Here is a 19,733-nt window from a genome sequence, read left to right on the forward strand (position 1 = left end):
CATCCTATCAACCAATCATCTTTTTTATTTTGATTGTGTTCTGTGGGTTTTTTCAATGATGCAAGAGCATTGTTTTCGTTAAATATTTTAGAGAAAAATTGTATATAGAAAAGTTAAGTATAAACAGTCAACTTTTTAAAATCAGCTGAAGTCATGTTAGTGTATGTTTAAAATTTAACAACTCCTACATGACTCCAACAAACATTGCTACTTTTAATTTACAGGAATAACATATTCTCTATGTGTATTTATGTAGTCACAAAAATAAATATCAAAGTATTGTTTGGTTCATTCTGGTGAGGTATTGACTTGGTTGAACACAGGTAAAATGCAGGTGGGGTACATGGGCTAACAGTTATGGAAAGACAACCTGAACCAGGTCAGGAAGAGGTAGTGTAACGCTATCAGAACACGGGTAGTTTTAAAAATTTATAGACCAAAGGGTTAGTTTAAAAAGGGAGCAATTTTATTTTGCTCGGACAAACACATTTTTAGTTACAAATTTGGGCAAATAACATCACTTTATTTAGAATGTATAAAGCTTATGCACTTTTGAATTTTAAGTTACTCTTTTATTTTTGTACTGCTGAAATTTAAACTTTCATTTTTGTAACGAATTTTAGAGAGCAACTTATAAGATTAATACTAGAAAACCACAGTTATTTTGACCTTTAAAATTGTTTTTTGACCAATCTCTGGCCAAAAAATAAATAATTGCCAGTTGGCAGTTTTAAAACATTTCGTTTCACAAAAATTACTAAGTTACACAAGCGCTACATATATTCAAAATCATTTGCAATAATCAATTTATAAAATCAAAAGGGTAAAACGCAACAATTAAAGTAGACATCGCAACAAACCTAACATCAATAATATAATTATAACACTATAACTATCATAACGACATGAATACGTGTAGGCTAAATACTTAAAATATGTAACACGAAGAAAGAAGAGAAAAATAACACGTAGGCTACTAGAGAAAGTGCAATGTACAGACAATATGTATTATGCTCACGATGTAATTGATCTGTATTCTATAGAGATAGAAAATCTACTCCCAGACCTTAGCATGATCAATATAAAAATAAACAGCTCAATATATTATGAATGGAAGCAGATAAACAATATGCTAGATGTCTAATGATGTTACCATTTTAATAAAAGCATTCACGCACGAGACATTTCAAATGAATTTTAATTATTGGACGTAGTTCAACCTGTTTTGCTTGTTGGGCCAAGTAAAAGTACGGTTACAGATGAATTGAAAAGAAGCGGGCTTGGAGTGGGTTGTGGCGGACTGCATTGGTGTGTTTGGAGGGGGGGGGGGGGGGAGAAAGGGAGGGCGGATATTACATAAGACAGAGCGGCTTTTTAAGTTTTTAATTAGTAAAACAATGAAAAGCTTAAGTTTCTGAACCTATTGAATGATTATATTTTAAAAAATCAAGCTCCACCCTGTCTTATCGAAAATTAGATTTATTGTTTTTCTATAAGCTAACAAATTAACGAAACGAAAAGTTTAGTGAAGGAGGCGGTGCATTTGTATACCAACATGCTAGGCGCAGAGGCGTAGCGACCCTTCCCAGCGCCCGGGGACAAACTTTTCGATTTGCACCCCCCCCCCCTCAAACTCGATTTCCACCCCCCTCAACCTTTCAATTTATTTGTCCAACCCAATTTGGCGCCCCCTAAGGTCGGCGCCCGGGGACATATGACCCCCGCCCCCCCCCCCCCTCGCTACGCTACTGGCTAGGCGTACACAAAATAGTTACGCGCAACAGAAGTTTTAATTTTTAAGTTCTCGTTCATTCTCGGTTTTGGCGCGACCAAAAACCAAAAAAAAAAAAAAAAAAAAAAACCCAAAAAAAAAAAAAAAAAACCCAGAAAAAACAAACAACAACCCGGCATCGCCTGCTTGTTTGCTTTACACCCCAAAGCAATTAAAACAACTAATGCTCATAAGCCTATAGATATACCCCTCTTTACCTTCCTTCATTTAATCTATTCAAGCGACCTGCACTTTTACTTTAAAGATTAAGGGGGAAAATGTGTTGTGGGTCAGCAGGGACATTTAACATTTGTTTGTTATATAGCCTAATGGCGACACATTGCAGACATTTAGGCCTACGTGCTTTTTAAATTGTGGAAATATTGTATTTACCGTTGTGGGACTATGCATTAAATATTTAAACCATACTTACTTATAACGTAACAAACACATACAATTTTTAGAAGCCCAACAGTCATCCAGCTTTTTCAGTGTCCGTGGCTTTTAACGAGCGACTTAAGCTTACACAATGTAACACTTACTAGCATTAGCTGACTGGTTGCCATTACATTCGAAATTATTTTTTCTGTATTTCGACAGTTTTAGTCTGTGCCAAACAGGTCAGTGATATTTACATACACAAACAAAAGCATGGACAAGCAAACATTCGTATATACATTTTTTCAAAATATGCAGAAGAGATCTACATATGTAAAACACATTGCAATATCCTTCATAAGTGTCGTTAAACAGCCATATCACTGCTAGGCTTGATGAGTTATTCAATATAACATACCTTTTAAAATATCTAAAACACATCTTAAAAACTAAATATTAGCCTAATTAATTATATAAAGTGAATGGAGCTCTCACCGATTTACTTTAAGTCGTCATTCGGTAGCCCCACGATTTCAGACAAATTTACGAGGGAAACTGTTAAAAATCTATTAATAGCGTTGTGTTATAGTGAGGAGGAGCTAGAGAACATATGAAAGTCACTCTACCATCTCAAGGTTTGTACGAGGTACATCTAATTAATTTAATTAAGTGACAGTTTTCCAACGTTATGTTAAAATACATGTTAAAACAGTATGATAATAGATTCTGATATTTTTTTTTTGTCTTTCACATTCTTATAAACTGGCATACTTTTAGAATATTTTAGCACATCTTCTGTATATTCTAACTACATTTAACTATAAGCTATATTCAAAGACTTAAGCCTGAAATTTGTAGTTCAAACAACCTGAAATGTGTAGTTCAAACAATATCACATAAATATTTGGGGCAAATTTTTTTTTACAAAGAACCCCTCCCCATTACTGCCATTTATCAGTTTAAGTTCGTTTTGTAGGCAATTTTCTTATTAGATATTTTCAATCATGTGCCTTAAAATAAAATTGCGATATAATGCTTAGCCAACAGATTACATTAGTTAGCCCTAACATTGCAATTGTTCAATTTGACAAGTAACGTGAAGTAACTGAATGTAAAGTGTTATTCAGCATAAAAACATCTGTAGACTCGGTCTGAAAGTAGCCTTTTCATGACCTACGTAGGTAAACACCTCAATATGTACACATTTCCTAACGGACATCAGGGATACACAGTAGGAAGACTGAGATCCGCTCAGGGACGTCCGATTTACCAGTTTTGAGACGTCTCTTCTAGGACGTCTGAAATTTGGAACGTCAGAGTTCTGCAGTGGGACTTCTGAGATCCGAGTTGTAGCGGAACTGACTATATACACAATGTAATGTCAAGGAATCAAGAAGAAAAACCACTTTCTGGGAAAAAACATTGCACCACTGTCTAAATGCCATTTTATTCATGTCATTGAAGAGAGGGTAGCTGACCGTCACACCCGCAGCGTGAGACCAAAAAATTTGGTATTTGCGACATCACTAAGTTCTGATCGTGAGAAAAGTGCAACAACACCAAGTTTTCTGTTTCAACTGGTGCGCATGCGCGACCCACTTTCAATCTGCCCCATTTTGGATTCTGCAAAACATCGTCATTTTTTGTTTCTTGACCTTGAGAATGACGTTTTTCTCTGGCAGACGATGGCGTGACGCTTGGAAACTGCGTAGTTTTTGAGCTGTGACGCAATTGCTGAATTATCTGTGAAGTTCTGTGCTGAACATGTTTAGAATGGAGCTTTTTATGATGCGGCAGCGATAGAGCGGTTTTGGAGCAGGTACCCGTACACGTCACAAAATCAAAGCCAGTTGGAGCCACGATGACGTCATCAAGTTTGAGATCACTAAGCTCGATGTAGGATTTAACCGACATGCAACAGTCCGCACTGCCATTGGCATTTTCTAGTGTTTGAGCGCCTGTCTCATTTGTACAATCTGAAAAATGGTGGTGCGAAGCAGCGCTTGGTTTTGAGGCTCTTTTACGCCTACCGCCGCCGAAAATCGTCTTTTCTTCAATGTAGATAAACGGCACTTTCTTTTGATCAATCACCGGATTAGCTCCCTTATCGCAACGTTTCTTTTTCTTCCGGAGCCGGCGCTGGGACTTGCAGGATGAGCCCGTGCTGTTGGGTATGTACAGCTGCGCGCGGTTTTTACAGCGTTTGCATTCGATCTTCAGACGAAACGTGTTGTCTCCTTCTGGCTCAGCCGCTGCGTTGATCAGGTACAGCGGCAGCGGCATTTTCTCCCAGTTACTGCCAATGACCGTCCTCCGCAAGGTGCCAACACTTTGCATACGATTGCCCTGAGAGTCTACCAGAAACCCTTCAATTTTGATAGTTTTACTTTTGGCTTTCTTCCCGTTTTTCTTTTTGCTCAAATCACGTGACGCAGGAGCAGACGGTTCCTTCATCTGGACGTAGATGTAAAGATTTATTTTCGTCACGTTCGGCCTGTTGTTGATCGTTTCATTTCTCAGGCGAAACTTTAAAACATTTTTCGCTGCAAGAAGAAATAAAAGAACACATATACAATGGTGAGTTATAAAACAAACATGGGACTTGTTTAGTAAACCAATCTTGTAAGCTTAGTCTACATTTCAAAATATGTAATGGCTAGTTTTCTTAAGTAACGCACCAAGCACAAAGTTCATTATTTGCTTTTAAAAAAATCAGGATAAAATTTGCAAGGCTTTTGTAACGTTGTAAAAAGTCTTGGAATAGACATAACAACATGAGGGAAAAGGGAGAATAAAATACTTAAAAAAAACTTTTTAAAAAACCACGTTTTTCTTGTGGACTAAAAAGTAGAAAATAACTATTTACATACATTTGATGACAAAAAACGTGGGTACGTTCACCATCAAATTTCCCGACCCATCTGCCCGACCCACGTTTTTTGTCATCAAATGTATGTAAATAGTTATTTTCTACTTTTTAGTCCACAAGAAAAACGTGGTTTTTTAAAAAGTTTTTTTTAAGTATTTTATTTTCTCCTTTTTAGTCCGTTGCTACACATGAAAAACGTGGTTTTTAAAAAAGTTTTTTATATAGTTTATTTTCTACTTTATCTAATGACTTGATTAAGTATGAATTGACTAAGTGTTTATAAATACACGGACTAAAAAAATCTTGAGCGACCAGGATTCGAACCTGGGTTGTCGCGGCCACAACGCGAAGTACTAACCACTATACGATCACGGCCAGCGCGCTCACATCGATTGGGGCCGAAGTAACTGTGTCAACAAGCCTCCAGTCTTGTCGGTATCTTTAGAAATCATGTCCTCAATTTTATGGTCCTTTGGGCGTAATTAAATTAAGCTAATTACGGTCTCTAATTGCTAGTTTTTATGATTGCATCTGAAATTGTTAGGCGAAAGTAACCTGCATGCCAAATTTCAGATCTATAGAGCAATCAGAAGTGGGCTAATTTTCGATGTCAATTTTAACAACAAACACATCCACACGAAGCTGAGTTAATAAAAACGTGTTAAAAAGATAGCATGCACCAAATTCATCTCGTATGCCTGCCTGGACAACAATGAAAAGTCTTCCAGCATTATTGTTGACATGGATAAAATCGTATGTTTGTCAATTTTGCCTTTAAAAAAAACACAGGCCTGAAAAAATTCAGAAATTTAATATTTAAAAAAAATCAATAATATAAAAGTTGCCAATGAAGAGAACGTGAAAAATATTTTGCTCTGGAGATACATTTCAGTAAACAAATAAATTTTCATGGTAAACTTGTCTAATATCACTATTATGAAACTATTACTTCAACGTGCAGCATTTATTTATGATTTATGTTAGCCTATCTAACTATAGGATGTCTATGTTTGTGTCTCCATTACCTTAGAGAAACCAAGGAAGAAACGAAGTTGTTTTTGTCTTTTTTAAACATTTTGTTTAGTTGCCGAAATTACAAAAAAAGTGAAAAACGTCAAATCTTTAATAAATTATGACAGAAAGCAAACGGTCAAGTTTTTATAGCGATATTTATTTTAATAACCTTGTAGATTATTTTAGAAATATTTTATTAACCTTTCGAGACTTTTCGCGAAGGGGTCCATTTAAAAAAAGCTATACAATATAATCTTGTAACCGCACAAAATTTGTATTTTTTGTCCTCATAAATGTTTAGCATCAAATATATCGGCACATTTTCGTGAGAGGTTGAAAAGATCTGTGGTAAAAGTATTAGTCTATGGCGCAATGGAAATATGTGTAGACGTAAGACTAGGGAGAGATAACCTTCCTGACCAACACTATTATAGATAGAGACAAATGGTCCATTGTCTGAGACACATTGTCTGGGCCAAATGGACCATCTGACAATTTCTTGAGAATATGAGCCTAAGATTAAATCACCCAGCATTGTTTTGATAAAGGGTATTGGGCGATGTACATGACACGAAATAGGTGAAATGTGGAATCAATCTAAACCCCATATTTTTATTTTTTTTACATGAAAGCACCTTGAACCCAATCAATGACACCACTAAACGACTGACGTATGGCGCAGCCGGAAAAATGTCTAGCCGCTATGTAAACAGCTGAAAAAGTAGGCGAGGATTAGCTTCAGAGGTTAATACAGCTCCGTTAGGTCATGAGTAATGGCAAGTTTTATTTGCTACTTCAGTTAGGTCATGGCTACCTGTAGCTATCAGGGCTCTAGGTTAGGTCACAACTAGCCTGGCTAGCACTAGTGTAATGAGATGGCTACTGGGTAGCACTAGTGTAATGAGATGGCTACTGGGTAGCACCAGTGTAATGAGATGGCTACTGGGTAGCACCAGTGTAATGAGATGGCTACTGGGTAGCACCCATGTAATGAGATGGTTATTGGGTAGCACCAGTGTAATGAGATGGCTACTGGGTAGCACCAGTGTAATGAGATGGCTACTGGGTAGCACCAGTGTAATGAGATGGCTACTGGATAGCACCAGTGTAATGAGATGGCTACTGGCTAGCACCAGTGTAATGAGATGGCTACTGGGTAGCACAGGTGTAATGAGATGACTAATGGCTAGCACAGGTGTAATGAGATGGCTACTGGCTAGCACAGGTGTAATGAGATGGCTACTGGCTAGCACAGGTGTAATGAGATGGCTACTGTCTAGCACAGGTGTAATGAGATGGCTACTGGCTAGCACAGGTGTAATGAGATGGCTACTGGGTAGCACCAGTGTAATGAGATGGCTACTGGGTAGCACCAGTGTAATGAGATGGCTAGTGGCTAGCACAGGTGTAATGAGATGGCTAGTGGCTAGCACAGGTGTAATGAGATGGCTAGTGGCTAGCACAGGTGTAATGAGATGGCTACTGGGTAGCACCAGTGTAATGAGATGGCTACTGGGTAGCACCAGTGTAATGAGATGTCTACTGGCTAGCACAGGTGTAATGAGATGGCTACCGGGTAGCACCAGTGTAATGAGATGGCTACCGGGTAGCACCAGTGTAATGAGATGGCTACTGGGTAGCACCAGTGTAATGAGATGGCTAGTGGCTAGCACAGGTGTAATGAGATGGCTAGTGGCTAGCACAGGTGTAATGAGATGGCTACTGGGTAGCACCAGTGTAATGAGATGGCTAGTGGCTAGCACAGGTGTAATGAGATGGCTAGTGGCTAGCACAGGTGTAATGAGATGGCTACTGGCTAGCACAGGTGTAATGAGATGGCTACTGGGTAGCACCAGTGTAATGAGATGGCTACTGGCTAGCACAGGTGTAATGAGATGGCTACTGGCTAGCACAGGTGTAATGAGATGGTTACTGGCTAGCACAGGTGTAATGAGATGGCTACTGGGTAGCACCAGTGTAATGAGATGGCTAGTGGCTAGCACCAGTGTAATGAGATGACTAGTGGCTAGCACCAGTGTAATGAGATGGCTACTGGATAGCACCAGTGTAATGAGATGGCTAGTGGCTAGCACCAGTGTAATGAGATGGCTAGTGGGTAGCACCAGTGTAATGAGATGGCTAGTGGCTAGCACCAGTGTAATGAGATGGCTAGTGGCTAGCACCAGTGTAATGAGATGTCTACTGGCTAGCATCCGTGTAATGAGATGGCTACTGGGTAGCACCAGTGTAATGAGATGGCTAGTGGCTAGCACCAGTGTAATGAGATGGCTAGTGGCTAGCACCAGTGTAATGAGATGGCTAGTGGCTAGCACCAGTGTAATGAGATGGCTAGTGGCTAGCACCAGTGTATTAATGAGATGGCTAGCGGCTAGCACCAGTGTAATGAGATGGCTACTGGGTAGCACCAGTGTAATGAGATGGCTACTGGGTAGCACCAGTGTAATGAGATGGCTACTGGGTAGCACCAGTGTAATGAGATGGCTACTGGCTAGCACCAGTGTAATGAGATGGCTACTGGGTAGCACCAGTGTAATGAGATGGCTACTGGCTAGCACCAGTGTAATGAGATGGCTACTGGGTAGCACCAGTGTAATAGTCAGCCACAGACCTGGACAGAGCAAGTATTAGATCAATGCACAAACTGGGCCAAGGCTTAGAGTCTAGACGGGCCAGACAGTCTGACGGCTTTGTTTACTAACATCTACCCGCAGCTCCCCACCCCACGGTTCCCCACCCCGCGGTTCCCCACCCCGCGGTTCCCCACCCCACGGTTCCCCACCCCGCGGTTCCCCACCCCACGGTTCCCCACCCCACGGTTCCCCACCCCGCGGTTCCCCACCCCACGGTTCCCCACCCCGCGGTTCCCCACCCCGCGGTTCCCCACCCCGCGGTTCCCCACCCCGCGGTTCCCCACCCCACTCCATTTTTTTCAGTCCTGATCAATCATCAAGAAAAAAAGTTGTGCTGGTATGAGGGTCATCTATTCATGACGTCACGCGATTTTGGCAGACCCTCCCTCCCCTCTTCAAATCACTGGAAAGAAGTCGGACAACCTCCTATAATTTCTCCCGAATTTTAGGATTTGATCACAGGACTGTGGTTGGTACTGTGTGTAGTGTAATATACACGTTTTTAATTGTAGTGTGTTTAAAAAACTGACCATTTTTTACAGTCCCTTAAAGGTTATCCTAAACAGACTTTGATCCGAATATCGGTTTGACAGAAATAATACACATAAATCTTGAAGGTAGAAGAAACAAGTGATAGTCTCTCAGCAGGGGCAGGGGAACGTGAATACAAAATGACATCCACTATTTTTCACGTGTTCTCTTTAAATCTACGAGCGTCGTTTAAAGTCATCTAAGCGCACGTATTCATTAACTTTACGAATGATATTGCTCATTAATTTATTTAATTGAATATATTAGCTTTATAAACGTTGTTAATTTGAAGAGGATCACCGTACTTGCATAGATTAACCTAGTTCAACGACTGTTTGGTCGTAGCAAACAATTCTGCTGTCTGCACACTTGTCACAGGTAGCGATGAGACGGTAAGCAGACGACAGAATGTAGATGGCGCTGTATGTTGGCGTGTGGCAATGTTTAGAGTGGTCAAGTCTATGGTTAAGTCAAACTTCATATTTGTACTAAAATCTATGGTCATATATGGAGTAGATTATGTTGTGATGTTTCAAGTTAATTTTGGCTCAACTCTAAGGTAGAGTGTTAGGCCAACTCTAAGGTTAAGTCCATGGTAAAGTATCAAATAAATTAATTTAAAAAAGTTTGACTTAAAATCAACCGTTGAGTGTTAATTTTTATGTTAACTTTCGATGTCTACAGTTAACAGAACTCGACTACAGCTACGTAATCATTCAAACCGTCACACCCATCTACATCCGACCATTTCTTTATCCCAGTTTTTCGTTATTTTTTTATTCCTAGGATAAACAAAATTAATTCTGCATCACATTTTATTAACCCCCTTACCGAACGTAGATGGTCGTCACAAAAACTCCAACCAAACCGCGACCTAACAGGCTAAACCCCTCCTAAATACATCCTTGATTAGCGCATTAGGTAAAATGTTAAATAACACAACCAATAGACTTTCTAGACTAAATCAGCATACCAGCTGCTTAATTAAACTCTGCGCACCTGCGCAATAAATCAAGTATTAAATATAAGAAATAATTTGCTAGCGCCGTAAATAAAGTGTCAAATACAAGAAATTATCTGGCACAATAAATAAAGTCTTAAATACAACAAATAATAGACTATCACAGTAAATTAAGTCTTAAATACAACAACAAATAATATAGCTCAATAAATTAAGTCGTAAATAAAATAACAAACAGACAAGCGCCGTAAAAAAAGTATTAAATACTACACCCGATAGAATAGCTCAGAATTCAATCTATTTTGTTGTAAGATCCAGACAAAAAAAAAAAAAAAAAAAAAAAAAACAGAGGCAAACGGGGTGAGTCACGCATATTGTCTGGGCGGAAGTCCACTCCACAAGTCTGCACCAATTCCAACCCTTCCCCCAGGAACTCACGGGGCTGCGCCGTTATCTGGACTCACCCCCCACCCCCACCTCGTCTACTAAAGACTAATCACTTGTAGTACGTAGACTTGTCATAAATTTTCCAGACACAACATGTACATATGACATAGATGTCAGTTGACTTTTGTACACATGACACCATACCGTCAGACATGTACACATGACACCATACCGTCAGACATGTACATATGACACCATACCCTGTCATACATGTACACATGACACCATACCGTCAGACATGTACACATGACACCATACCGTCAGACATGTACACATGACACCATACCGTCAGACATGTACACATGACACCATACCGTCAGACATGTACACATGACACCATACCGTCAGACATGTACACATGACATCATACCGTCAGACATGTACACATGACACCATACCGTCAGACATGTACACATGACACCATACCGTCAGACATGTACACATGACACCATACCGTCAGACATGTACACATGACACCATACCGTCAGACATGTACACATGACACCATACCGTCAGACATGTACACATGACACCATACCCTGTCATACATGTACACATGACACCATACCGTCAGACATGTACACATGACACCATACCGTCAGACATGTACACATGACACCATACCGTCAGACATGTACACATGACACCATACCGTCAGACATGTACATATGACACCATACCGTCAGACATGTACACATGACACCATACCGTCAGACATGTACACATGACACCATACCGTCAGACATGTACACATGACACCATACCGTCAGACATGTACACATGACACCATACCGTCAGACATGTACACATGTCACCAACCCCCTCAGACACCCCGTCAAACATGTACACATGTCACCATACCCTGTAGGACATGTACACATGACACCACACCCCTCAGACACCCCGTCAGACATGTACACATGACACCAAACAGTTTTCAAAGATTTTCATCTAATGAAAGACCTTAGTGTCTAACAAGGAAGGTCTTTCCGTCACGTTCCGAAGACCCCCCCACCCCATTTACCTGCTTACCCACCCTCCACCCCTTTCTCCAGAAATGAGGTGACCCATCTCGATAGCCAGACGAGACAGGCTAAGACAATGCTATAATTCTATTTCTCTATTGGATGTATCTGACCAAAGAGAAAATGACTTTCTCCTTTTTCTCGGTCTTATTTATTAAAAGATGGGTGAGTCATGCTTCCTTCAAGCCGCGGGATGGAAGAAAAGTCGGCGGTTGGGTTCAGTCTAATGCACGTTAAACACTCGTGTGGAGGGGGAAGGGGGGGGGGGGGGGAAGAAGGGACGAGGGAGGGGGGATGAGGTGAGGGAAGGGTGCTAATAATCTAATGCAGCGGTTCTTAAAGTTTTTTTTACCGCCGTCTTAAAAAAATATTTCTTAGCTGTATAGACATTTAGGATTTGGATTATTTTTCTTAAAGCCCATAAAGCAACAACATTGAATGGTCGATGTGGCCATAATTTTATGACGACACGTGAGTTCAACATTATCCACGGTTGAAATTACATTGAACCATGCATTATGTGGTTACGTACATTTTATGCTTAAGCAAACTGTACTTTAGGAAAGTTAGTACCGAATTGCCGTTCAAATGGCATGACCAATGTCAGTCCATTTTCTAACCAGATCTATTATTTTCCCTCGTAACTTTTCCCCCTTATTTTCCCCCTTTATTTTCCCCCCATTTGTCCCGGTTGTTTCCTCGTTACTGCTCTTCGCAGGCTCTTCAGAGAATCAGGTCAAGGTCATGCAGTAGTTATTCCCCAACTTCAATTTCCCCTCACTACTTGTTCGCCCCCCTCCCCCCGTGTATATCTAATCGAGCCTGAAGAAGCTGCAACAGGCTGGGTACTACCGTGCAAGCTGAGAACCACTGATCAGAATTGAACGCCTCAATTGGCTAGTTTCACAATCCGATGCAACATTTTAAGATCGTGTTCAGTGTCAGCCTAACAATCATGTCTCGTTTTATCATCCTTACATACACAAATGTTTGTTTTTATATCACCGCAGAATGCGTAAATTATCCGTCCATTTTTTCTGGCTTTCACTGCTGAATTTGTCGTAAAGACAAATAAAGAACAATTGCCTGACGTAAATGACGTTGTACTTTATAAGACATTATATTTCAAAACTATCCAAGGCTTACTGGAAACAGACTACGGAACTGTTCGAGCTTATAAATGTAAATGATGTTATGTTACTATTGTTTACACTTGGCTGAGCCGTCTGCTGCAGTATACTGCGCATCAGTTTTAGCATTCGCGCAAAGTACAAGTTCAGCCGGCTATTTGTCTAGGCGGTAGTACATACAAATATATTATCATATTTGGTTAACAGAGAAATTGGTTAAAAAAATAAGATAAGATGAAAAAAAAACCCAGCTCAGTTAAAATGATAACCAGAAATGTGATTGGTGGGTCTGATGTCTAGACGTTCCTGACATGTTGGAAATATAATGTTGTGATCTATCGCTACAGCCCGCCGGTGAAGTTTGCTGTACTTGTACGGAAGTGGCTGGATTTGTTGTGCAACTAGGAGCCTCATAAAATGGACGGTAAATCTGATTCCTAGACGTGAAAATGTTAGCATTCCACCATTTGTGTGATTAGCGGGAGAGAAAGGGGGGAAGGTGGCAGTCTTGGAAGCGACATCCCTGGCCTGGTCGGAACTAGCTCAGCCAAATTGAATTGGTCAGTGGGACAGGAAGTGGGAATGGTCCTGGATTTCGGAAACCCGGGATCGAAACACCCAAGTACTGTTCAAGGGGTGGGGTGGGGTCGAGGCAAGTACAGAAACCACAACAATCAGATAGAGGAAGCTGAGTTTTGTTGACGATACACTAGCCAAAAACTAAAGCAACGAAAGTTGTAGACTGATAAAGCAAATACACATTTGCAAAGGTTCAAAAATTTATGAAGTATGATTTCTGGGAGATAATGCGCTCAGAACTTTGCCTAGCCGTTGTTTTTACTTCTACTAACTGGTCAGGTACCCATTAGAGCAGAATGAGCTCATGGTCGCCGCTGGTGTCGATATAAAGATTTCCAGCTTAGGATTCTTAAACTCTTCCATGCATTAATGACGTCTGGTAAAAAATAACTCAATTATTAAAAACTTTCTAGATTAAAAAAATTAAAAAAACAAATTTTGAGGCAGACATTTTTCTTGGAATAATTTTGTCTTCTCCTCAGCTAATTCTCTAGATCCAAGGTGGATGACTACTGGCTATTTTCTACATTCCACATTTTCAAGTGGCATCGATGTATGTATTAGGACAGTGGGCGATTAAGTTAGGATTAAGGATTAAGGCTTGTCCGGCGATGATTTGATAAAGATAAAAGATCAATATACAAAAGCGGGAAACGGTCCTTTGGTAGACAGTTTACCCAACGTCTTCAAAGTGCAGCAGTTATGATACTACGTAACAGAAGTACATTATGTAGAATATTATGTAACAATTGTTTTAAAGCTAAACTGTAGAACATAGTGTAGCAATTGTTTTAAAAGTATTTTAAAAATTTAAAAACTCAATATTCAGTATATTAGCCTATAGCTTAAAAGTACCGTATTTAGGATTTTATATTCTAACATTCGTTTTAGAAGTAAACACAGTTGTAAAATCTATCGCAAGTATGTCTGCATGGTTAGTAGTACAATCTTTGGTAAATTCTAAGGGAAAGTCTAGGTCAAGTCTATGATCGAGTAGGTTCGAGTAAGGAAAAATCTAGGAAAACTGTTATACGGTATCCGTTAGTAGTGATGCCTTTTATAGCGACATCAACACCCATTGACATTATTTCCTTGCTCACATTCCATGTAGGTTGTGGTACGAACAGTTGCGAGGGTGCAAGTCAAATTCGATCGTTGAAACAAATTATTATTCAATTATTTACAATTTTTCTTATGGCATGGTGACTAGATGAGAAAGAAATCCTAGCGCGCTTTATTTCAGTATCTGGTGATGGGTGCGAGAATTCCTTATTATACATATTGTAATTCTAGGGTGCCAAGTCAGGTAATGTGAAGATCCCTTATTGTGGGTTTGTTACTTTCTGACTACCGAGTCTAGTGGTGTGAAGATCCCTTATTTGGAGTATGTTAGTGTATGAGTAGCGAGTCTAGTGGTGTAAAGATCCCTTATTGGGAGCATGTTAGTGTCTGAGTACCGAGTCTAGTGGTGTGACGATCCCTTATTGGGAGCATGTTAGTGTCTGAGTACCGAGTCTAGTGGTGTGAGGACCCCTTATTGGGAGTATTCCATTGTCTGAGTGTCGAATCTATTTACGTAAGAGTAAGCTCGGTTACTTCCCCTCTCGTGCACCGTCTCACCTCAGTCTAGAGTGTATCTGTCACTCACACGGAGACTGAGCCCATGCAACGGCTGGCTCTGACGTGCCATTTAAGCCGCCGTTAGCTCACGACTCAAGCAGGTGTTACAAATCTCGCCGCACGGCCGACGCTCCCTCGGATAACAATAAGCTATTTATATAACCGTACGCACCACCCACCACACATACAGTCCTATTGTTTTTTAGTCAACAACTTGCTCGGCCAGCAGCCACGCACTCGTGTTAACATTTTTATTTTACTTTAGATAATCTTTGTAACATTTACTATGGTCGTCTAGTAGTAAGACCAGCAGGCTAACGCTTTATGGTAATCTAGGAAGAGCCTTGATTGCGAGAGTATACGTCATGCAACACCCCTACATGATCTATTTAACAATGGTAGATATAGGGATGGTACTAGTCTCACGTCCTCATGTACTGAGGTGGTACTAGTCTCGCTTCCTCTTGTTTGTGAGATGGTACTAGTCTCACACCCTCATGTACTGAGGTGGTACTAGTCTCACTTCCTCTTTTAGTTAGTGAGATTGTACTAGTCTCACACCCTCATGTACTGAGGTGGTACTAGTCTCACTTCCTCTTGTAGTTACTGAGATGGTACTAGTCTCACTTTCTAATGTAGTTATGATACTGCTATTGTAAATGACATTTTTTAACGGGCATGAATGCTTGAGATTTGAAAAGGTTGACCTTTAGACAGTAACGTGGACACCACTGTGATGACATTAAATGCTTTATTCTAGAGCTGAGCGAAAGTAATCAAAGCTTACCTAAACTAATAAACATAAAAAATTAGCAACAGGTTTCAAAGACGCTAATACAACTGGAAAATCTCTCAACAAATTATTTTACATCAGAAGTTTAACTTAAAAAAATAATACTATCTGTTAACCAAATTTAATAGCTATATTTGACAAAAATAAAATAACCTTTTTAACCAAAAGTTATGACTATATTTGACCTAGGTTTACCAGGAATTTATAGAAATAAATTTTTAAATTTCACGAGTTATCTCAGAAGAAGGTTTATTGCGCCATTAATTTTCTAATGACTAAGTTTTGAACATCAATAGTTTTCTCAAAACCACGATTAGAACACACAATAGTTTTCTCAAGATCACGTTTAGATCACCAAAAGTTTTCTTTAGATCACGATTATAACACCAATAGTTTTCTCAGGATCACGTTTAGATCACCAATAGTTTTCTCAAGATCACGATTATAACACCAATAGTTTTCTCAGGATCACGTTTAGATCACCAATAGTTTTCTCAAGATCACGATTATAACACCAATAGTTTTCTCAGGATCACGTTTAGACCACCAATAGTTTTCTCTAGATCACGATTAAGTCTCTAAGATTTACCACAGCAAGACGTAATGAGATGTCGAAAGTTTTAAAGTCTCACGTAATTAATTAAAATTAACATTATAAAAGCTACTCCACACAAACGTCACAAATCAGTTAATTGTTGCAAGTCCCTTGATTTGGTATATAAAAAAAGCCGCCTTGGTCTTTTTTGGTGAATCTGAATAAATAAATTAACATTGTAGCCTATAATTTGATATTTAATGTTTTCCCCTACAGTTTGAAATGGCGTTGCAAAGCAAATGTTTGGATGTCATTTTGATCATTGCGTGTTGTTTTATTGAATTGGTGATACAAACTCATGCAGCTGAAAGCCTAGTCCCCCATGATGAATTCGTTAACATTTACAGATGATTGACCTACAAATCAAACGATGAATGTGGATAATTTTTACTTGGACGTTTGATTTAGGTAGTTTTATTTTAATTTAGGTAAATTATGTTTACAGTCAAAACTTTGTGGGTTTAATACTAAACACAATACTATAACAAGAACAAAAGGGGCATTTAAGAGATTGGTAAAGATAAAGTGAAGATTTAACAAGGCACTGACTGCTGTATCTGGCAGACTGAGAAGGGGGGGGGGTGAGGTAAAGATGGGGACATTGTTTTAGAGGGGAGTTCTCCACTATAAGGACCTTTGGTATCCAGGCAAAATCTGAGGTTACACTGGTTACGTCATGTATCATTAGAGGTTGGTGTGTGACGTCATGTGTCATCAGAGGTTGGTGTATGATGCCGTGTGTCATGAGAGGTAAGCTTCTGATGTCATTTGTCATGAGATTTGCTTGGTGTCTGGTGCCATTGTCATGGGGGTTGGTTTCTAATGCCATGTGTCATGGGAGGTTGGTTGCTGGTGTCATTTGTCATGAGAGGTTGATTTCTGAAGTCATTTGTCATGATGGGTTAGCTTCTGCTGTCATTTAACATGAGATTTGGTTGGCTTCTGATGTCATTTGTCATGAGAGGTTGGTAATCTATAACCTAACTGAAATAAACTTGCGCAAATTCCAGTTATTTTCTTAAGCCTTTTTTGGAAGTGATCTCCCTTACCTAGCCGCGATTCGTCACCAAGGAAACAAGATAAATAGTCCTGACGGACTGACACAGACATGCAATCAGTGCAGCGGTAACATGTCCCAAGACATCGAATCTTGTCGTCACATAGCGCATTTGTCAGCGCTCGCCCACCGGTGTGTCAGTTAGTTATGTGCTGGATGGTCCAAGGTAGGTTTTTACACACATCTTTTATAGATAGCATTTTCTTGTCGTGGCTCAGACCAACATAGACTAGACGGTCATAGACCAACATAGACTAGACGGTCTTAGACCAACATAGAATAGACGGTCATAGACCAACATAGACTAAACGGACATATACCATCATGAGTCACATTCCCCACTGCACATTGCTTGTCTATCCCGATTCTTTATTGCACAGCAACATTTCCCTCCAAACGTGCAATACAGTCGGTCAGACGACTGCATGGTTTTAATTAGAAAAATAATGTAAACCATCTTCTTCTTAATTTTTGTCATGAAATACTATCCCCGTGAATGGACAACTAAACATCGAAAAAATGGTTTGTGGGCTGAGGTGTGACGCCATTTTAGGAGGGGGGGGGAGCTGGCTTTTAACGACAATGTATGAGGATGGGGATGGGGGAGTTAAAAATTCTCAAAAACCGCGACCTTATTGAAGGATAATCCCTTGATGGTTATTTCCCTTTCACATTTGTGCTTGATTAGCTATATATTGTTGTACAAAGCATTTTAGATGTATTAACTAGTACCGAGAAACTCTAATAGTTTAAAAATGAAAAAAAAAAAGTTTGGAAGTCAAAAGATAATACAATTTTAAGACGTATTTGTGCCACAGGAACTAAATAAAAACTGAGTTTTAAATTAACTAGTCTGGGTCGTTTTGTCTGAGCCGTTTTGTCTAGGCCGTTTTGTCTGGGCCGTTTTGTCAGTGGCCCCAGCCCTCCATCAAGTCTCCACCTCGTCGCATAAAAGAAAAAAAAAGTCACCTCGATGTCAAATGTTTTCATTTCGATAACTCGCAGGTCAAGAAGCCCCCACGGCATCACGTGGGCATTGAATGTGGGCTAACGTGTGCCTCTTAGTATTTGCCGTCATATATTGGATATACTGCTTACAAAGAAAGTCACGGCTTAAATTTTAGTATTAAAGTCACAGCTAGTTACTGAATGTATCCACCAGAGGCGTAGCGAGGTGGGGTGTCACCCGGTGCGGCACCTAATGGTGTCACCCCCAGAGGCGTAGCGACTCTATCAGGCGACAAACTTTCAATTTTCGATTTGCACCCCCCCCCTCGAACTTTCGATTTGCACCCCCCCTCAAACTTTCGATTTGCAACCCCCCCCCCCCCCTCAAATTTTTCTCTATATATTTTACTATTTTTTGCCTTGGTGTCACCCCCCTAAATGGTGTCACCCGGTGCGGTCCGCACCCCCCTCGCTACGCCTCTGGTATCCACCCCCTCCCCACTTGACTGTGTACACAAACTGGTTATTACAACATCAAGCAGTAGGTACCAGCGAACATCTGGTATTCAAACATCAAGCAGTAGGTACCAGTGAACATCTGGTATTCAAACATCAAGCAGTAGGTACCAGTGAACATCTGGTATTCAAACATCAAGCAGTAGGTACCAGCAAACATCTGGTATTCAAACATCAAGCAGTAGGTACCAGTGAACATCTGGTATTCAAACATCAAGCAGTAGGTACCAGCGAACATCTGGTATTCAAACATCAAGCAGTAGGTACCAGCGAACATCTGGTATTTAAACATCAAGCAGTAGGTACCAGCGAACATCTGGTATTCAAACATCAAGCAGTAGGTACCAGTGAACATCTGGTATTCAAACATCAAGCAGTAGGTACCAGCGAACATCTGGTATTCAAACATCAAGCAGTAGGTACCAGTGAACATCTGGTATTCAAACATCAAGCAGTAGGTACCAGTGAACATCTGGTATTCAAACATCAAGCAGTAGGTACCAGCGAACATCTGGTATTTAAACATCAAGCAGTAGGTACCAGCGAACATCTGGTATTCAAACATCAAGCAGTAGGTACCAGCGAACATCTGGTATTCAAACATCAAGCAGTAGGTACCAGCGAACATCTGGTATTCAAACATCAAGCAGTAGGTACCAGTGAACATCTGGTATTCAAACATCAAGCAGTAGGTACCAGCGAACATCTGGTATTCAAACATCAAGCAGTAGGTACCAGCGAACATCTGGTATTCAAACATCAAGCAGTAGGTACCAGCGAACATCTGGTATTCAAACATCAAGCAGTAGGTACCAGCGAACATCTGGTATTCAAACATCAAGCAGTAG

At 40.1% G+C, this 19,733-nt stretch overlaps 1 protein-coding gene across 1 annotated transcript in view; it reads right to left on the reverse strand.

The window, feature by feature from the left end:
• Positions 1-1,892: 1,892 nt before the first annotated feature.
• The window catches only part of LOC131943859 (uncharacterized), a 36,957-nt gene continuing 19,116 nt past the window's right edge, over positions 1,893-19,733 (reverse strand). The window contains exon 4 of the mRNA XM_059304149.1: positions 1,893-4,692. Coding sequence (XP_059160132.1) covers positions 3,605-4,692 — 1,088 coding nt within the window. The 3' untranslated portion in view covers positions 1,893-3,604. The remainder of the gene's footprint in view (positions 4,693-19,733) is intronic.

Source organism: Physella acuta, unplaced genomic scaffold (genome assembly GCF_028476545.2).
Source record: "Physella acuta isolate Inbredline_101_S28 unplaced genomic scaffold, ASM2847654v3 ptg000470l, whole genome shotgun sequence".
Classification (NCBI taxonomy): domain Eukaryota; kingdom Metazoa; phylum Mollusca; class Gastropoda; family Physidae; genus Physella; species Physella acuta.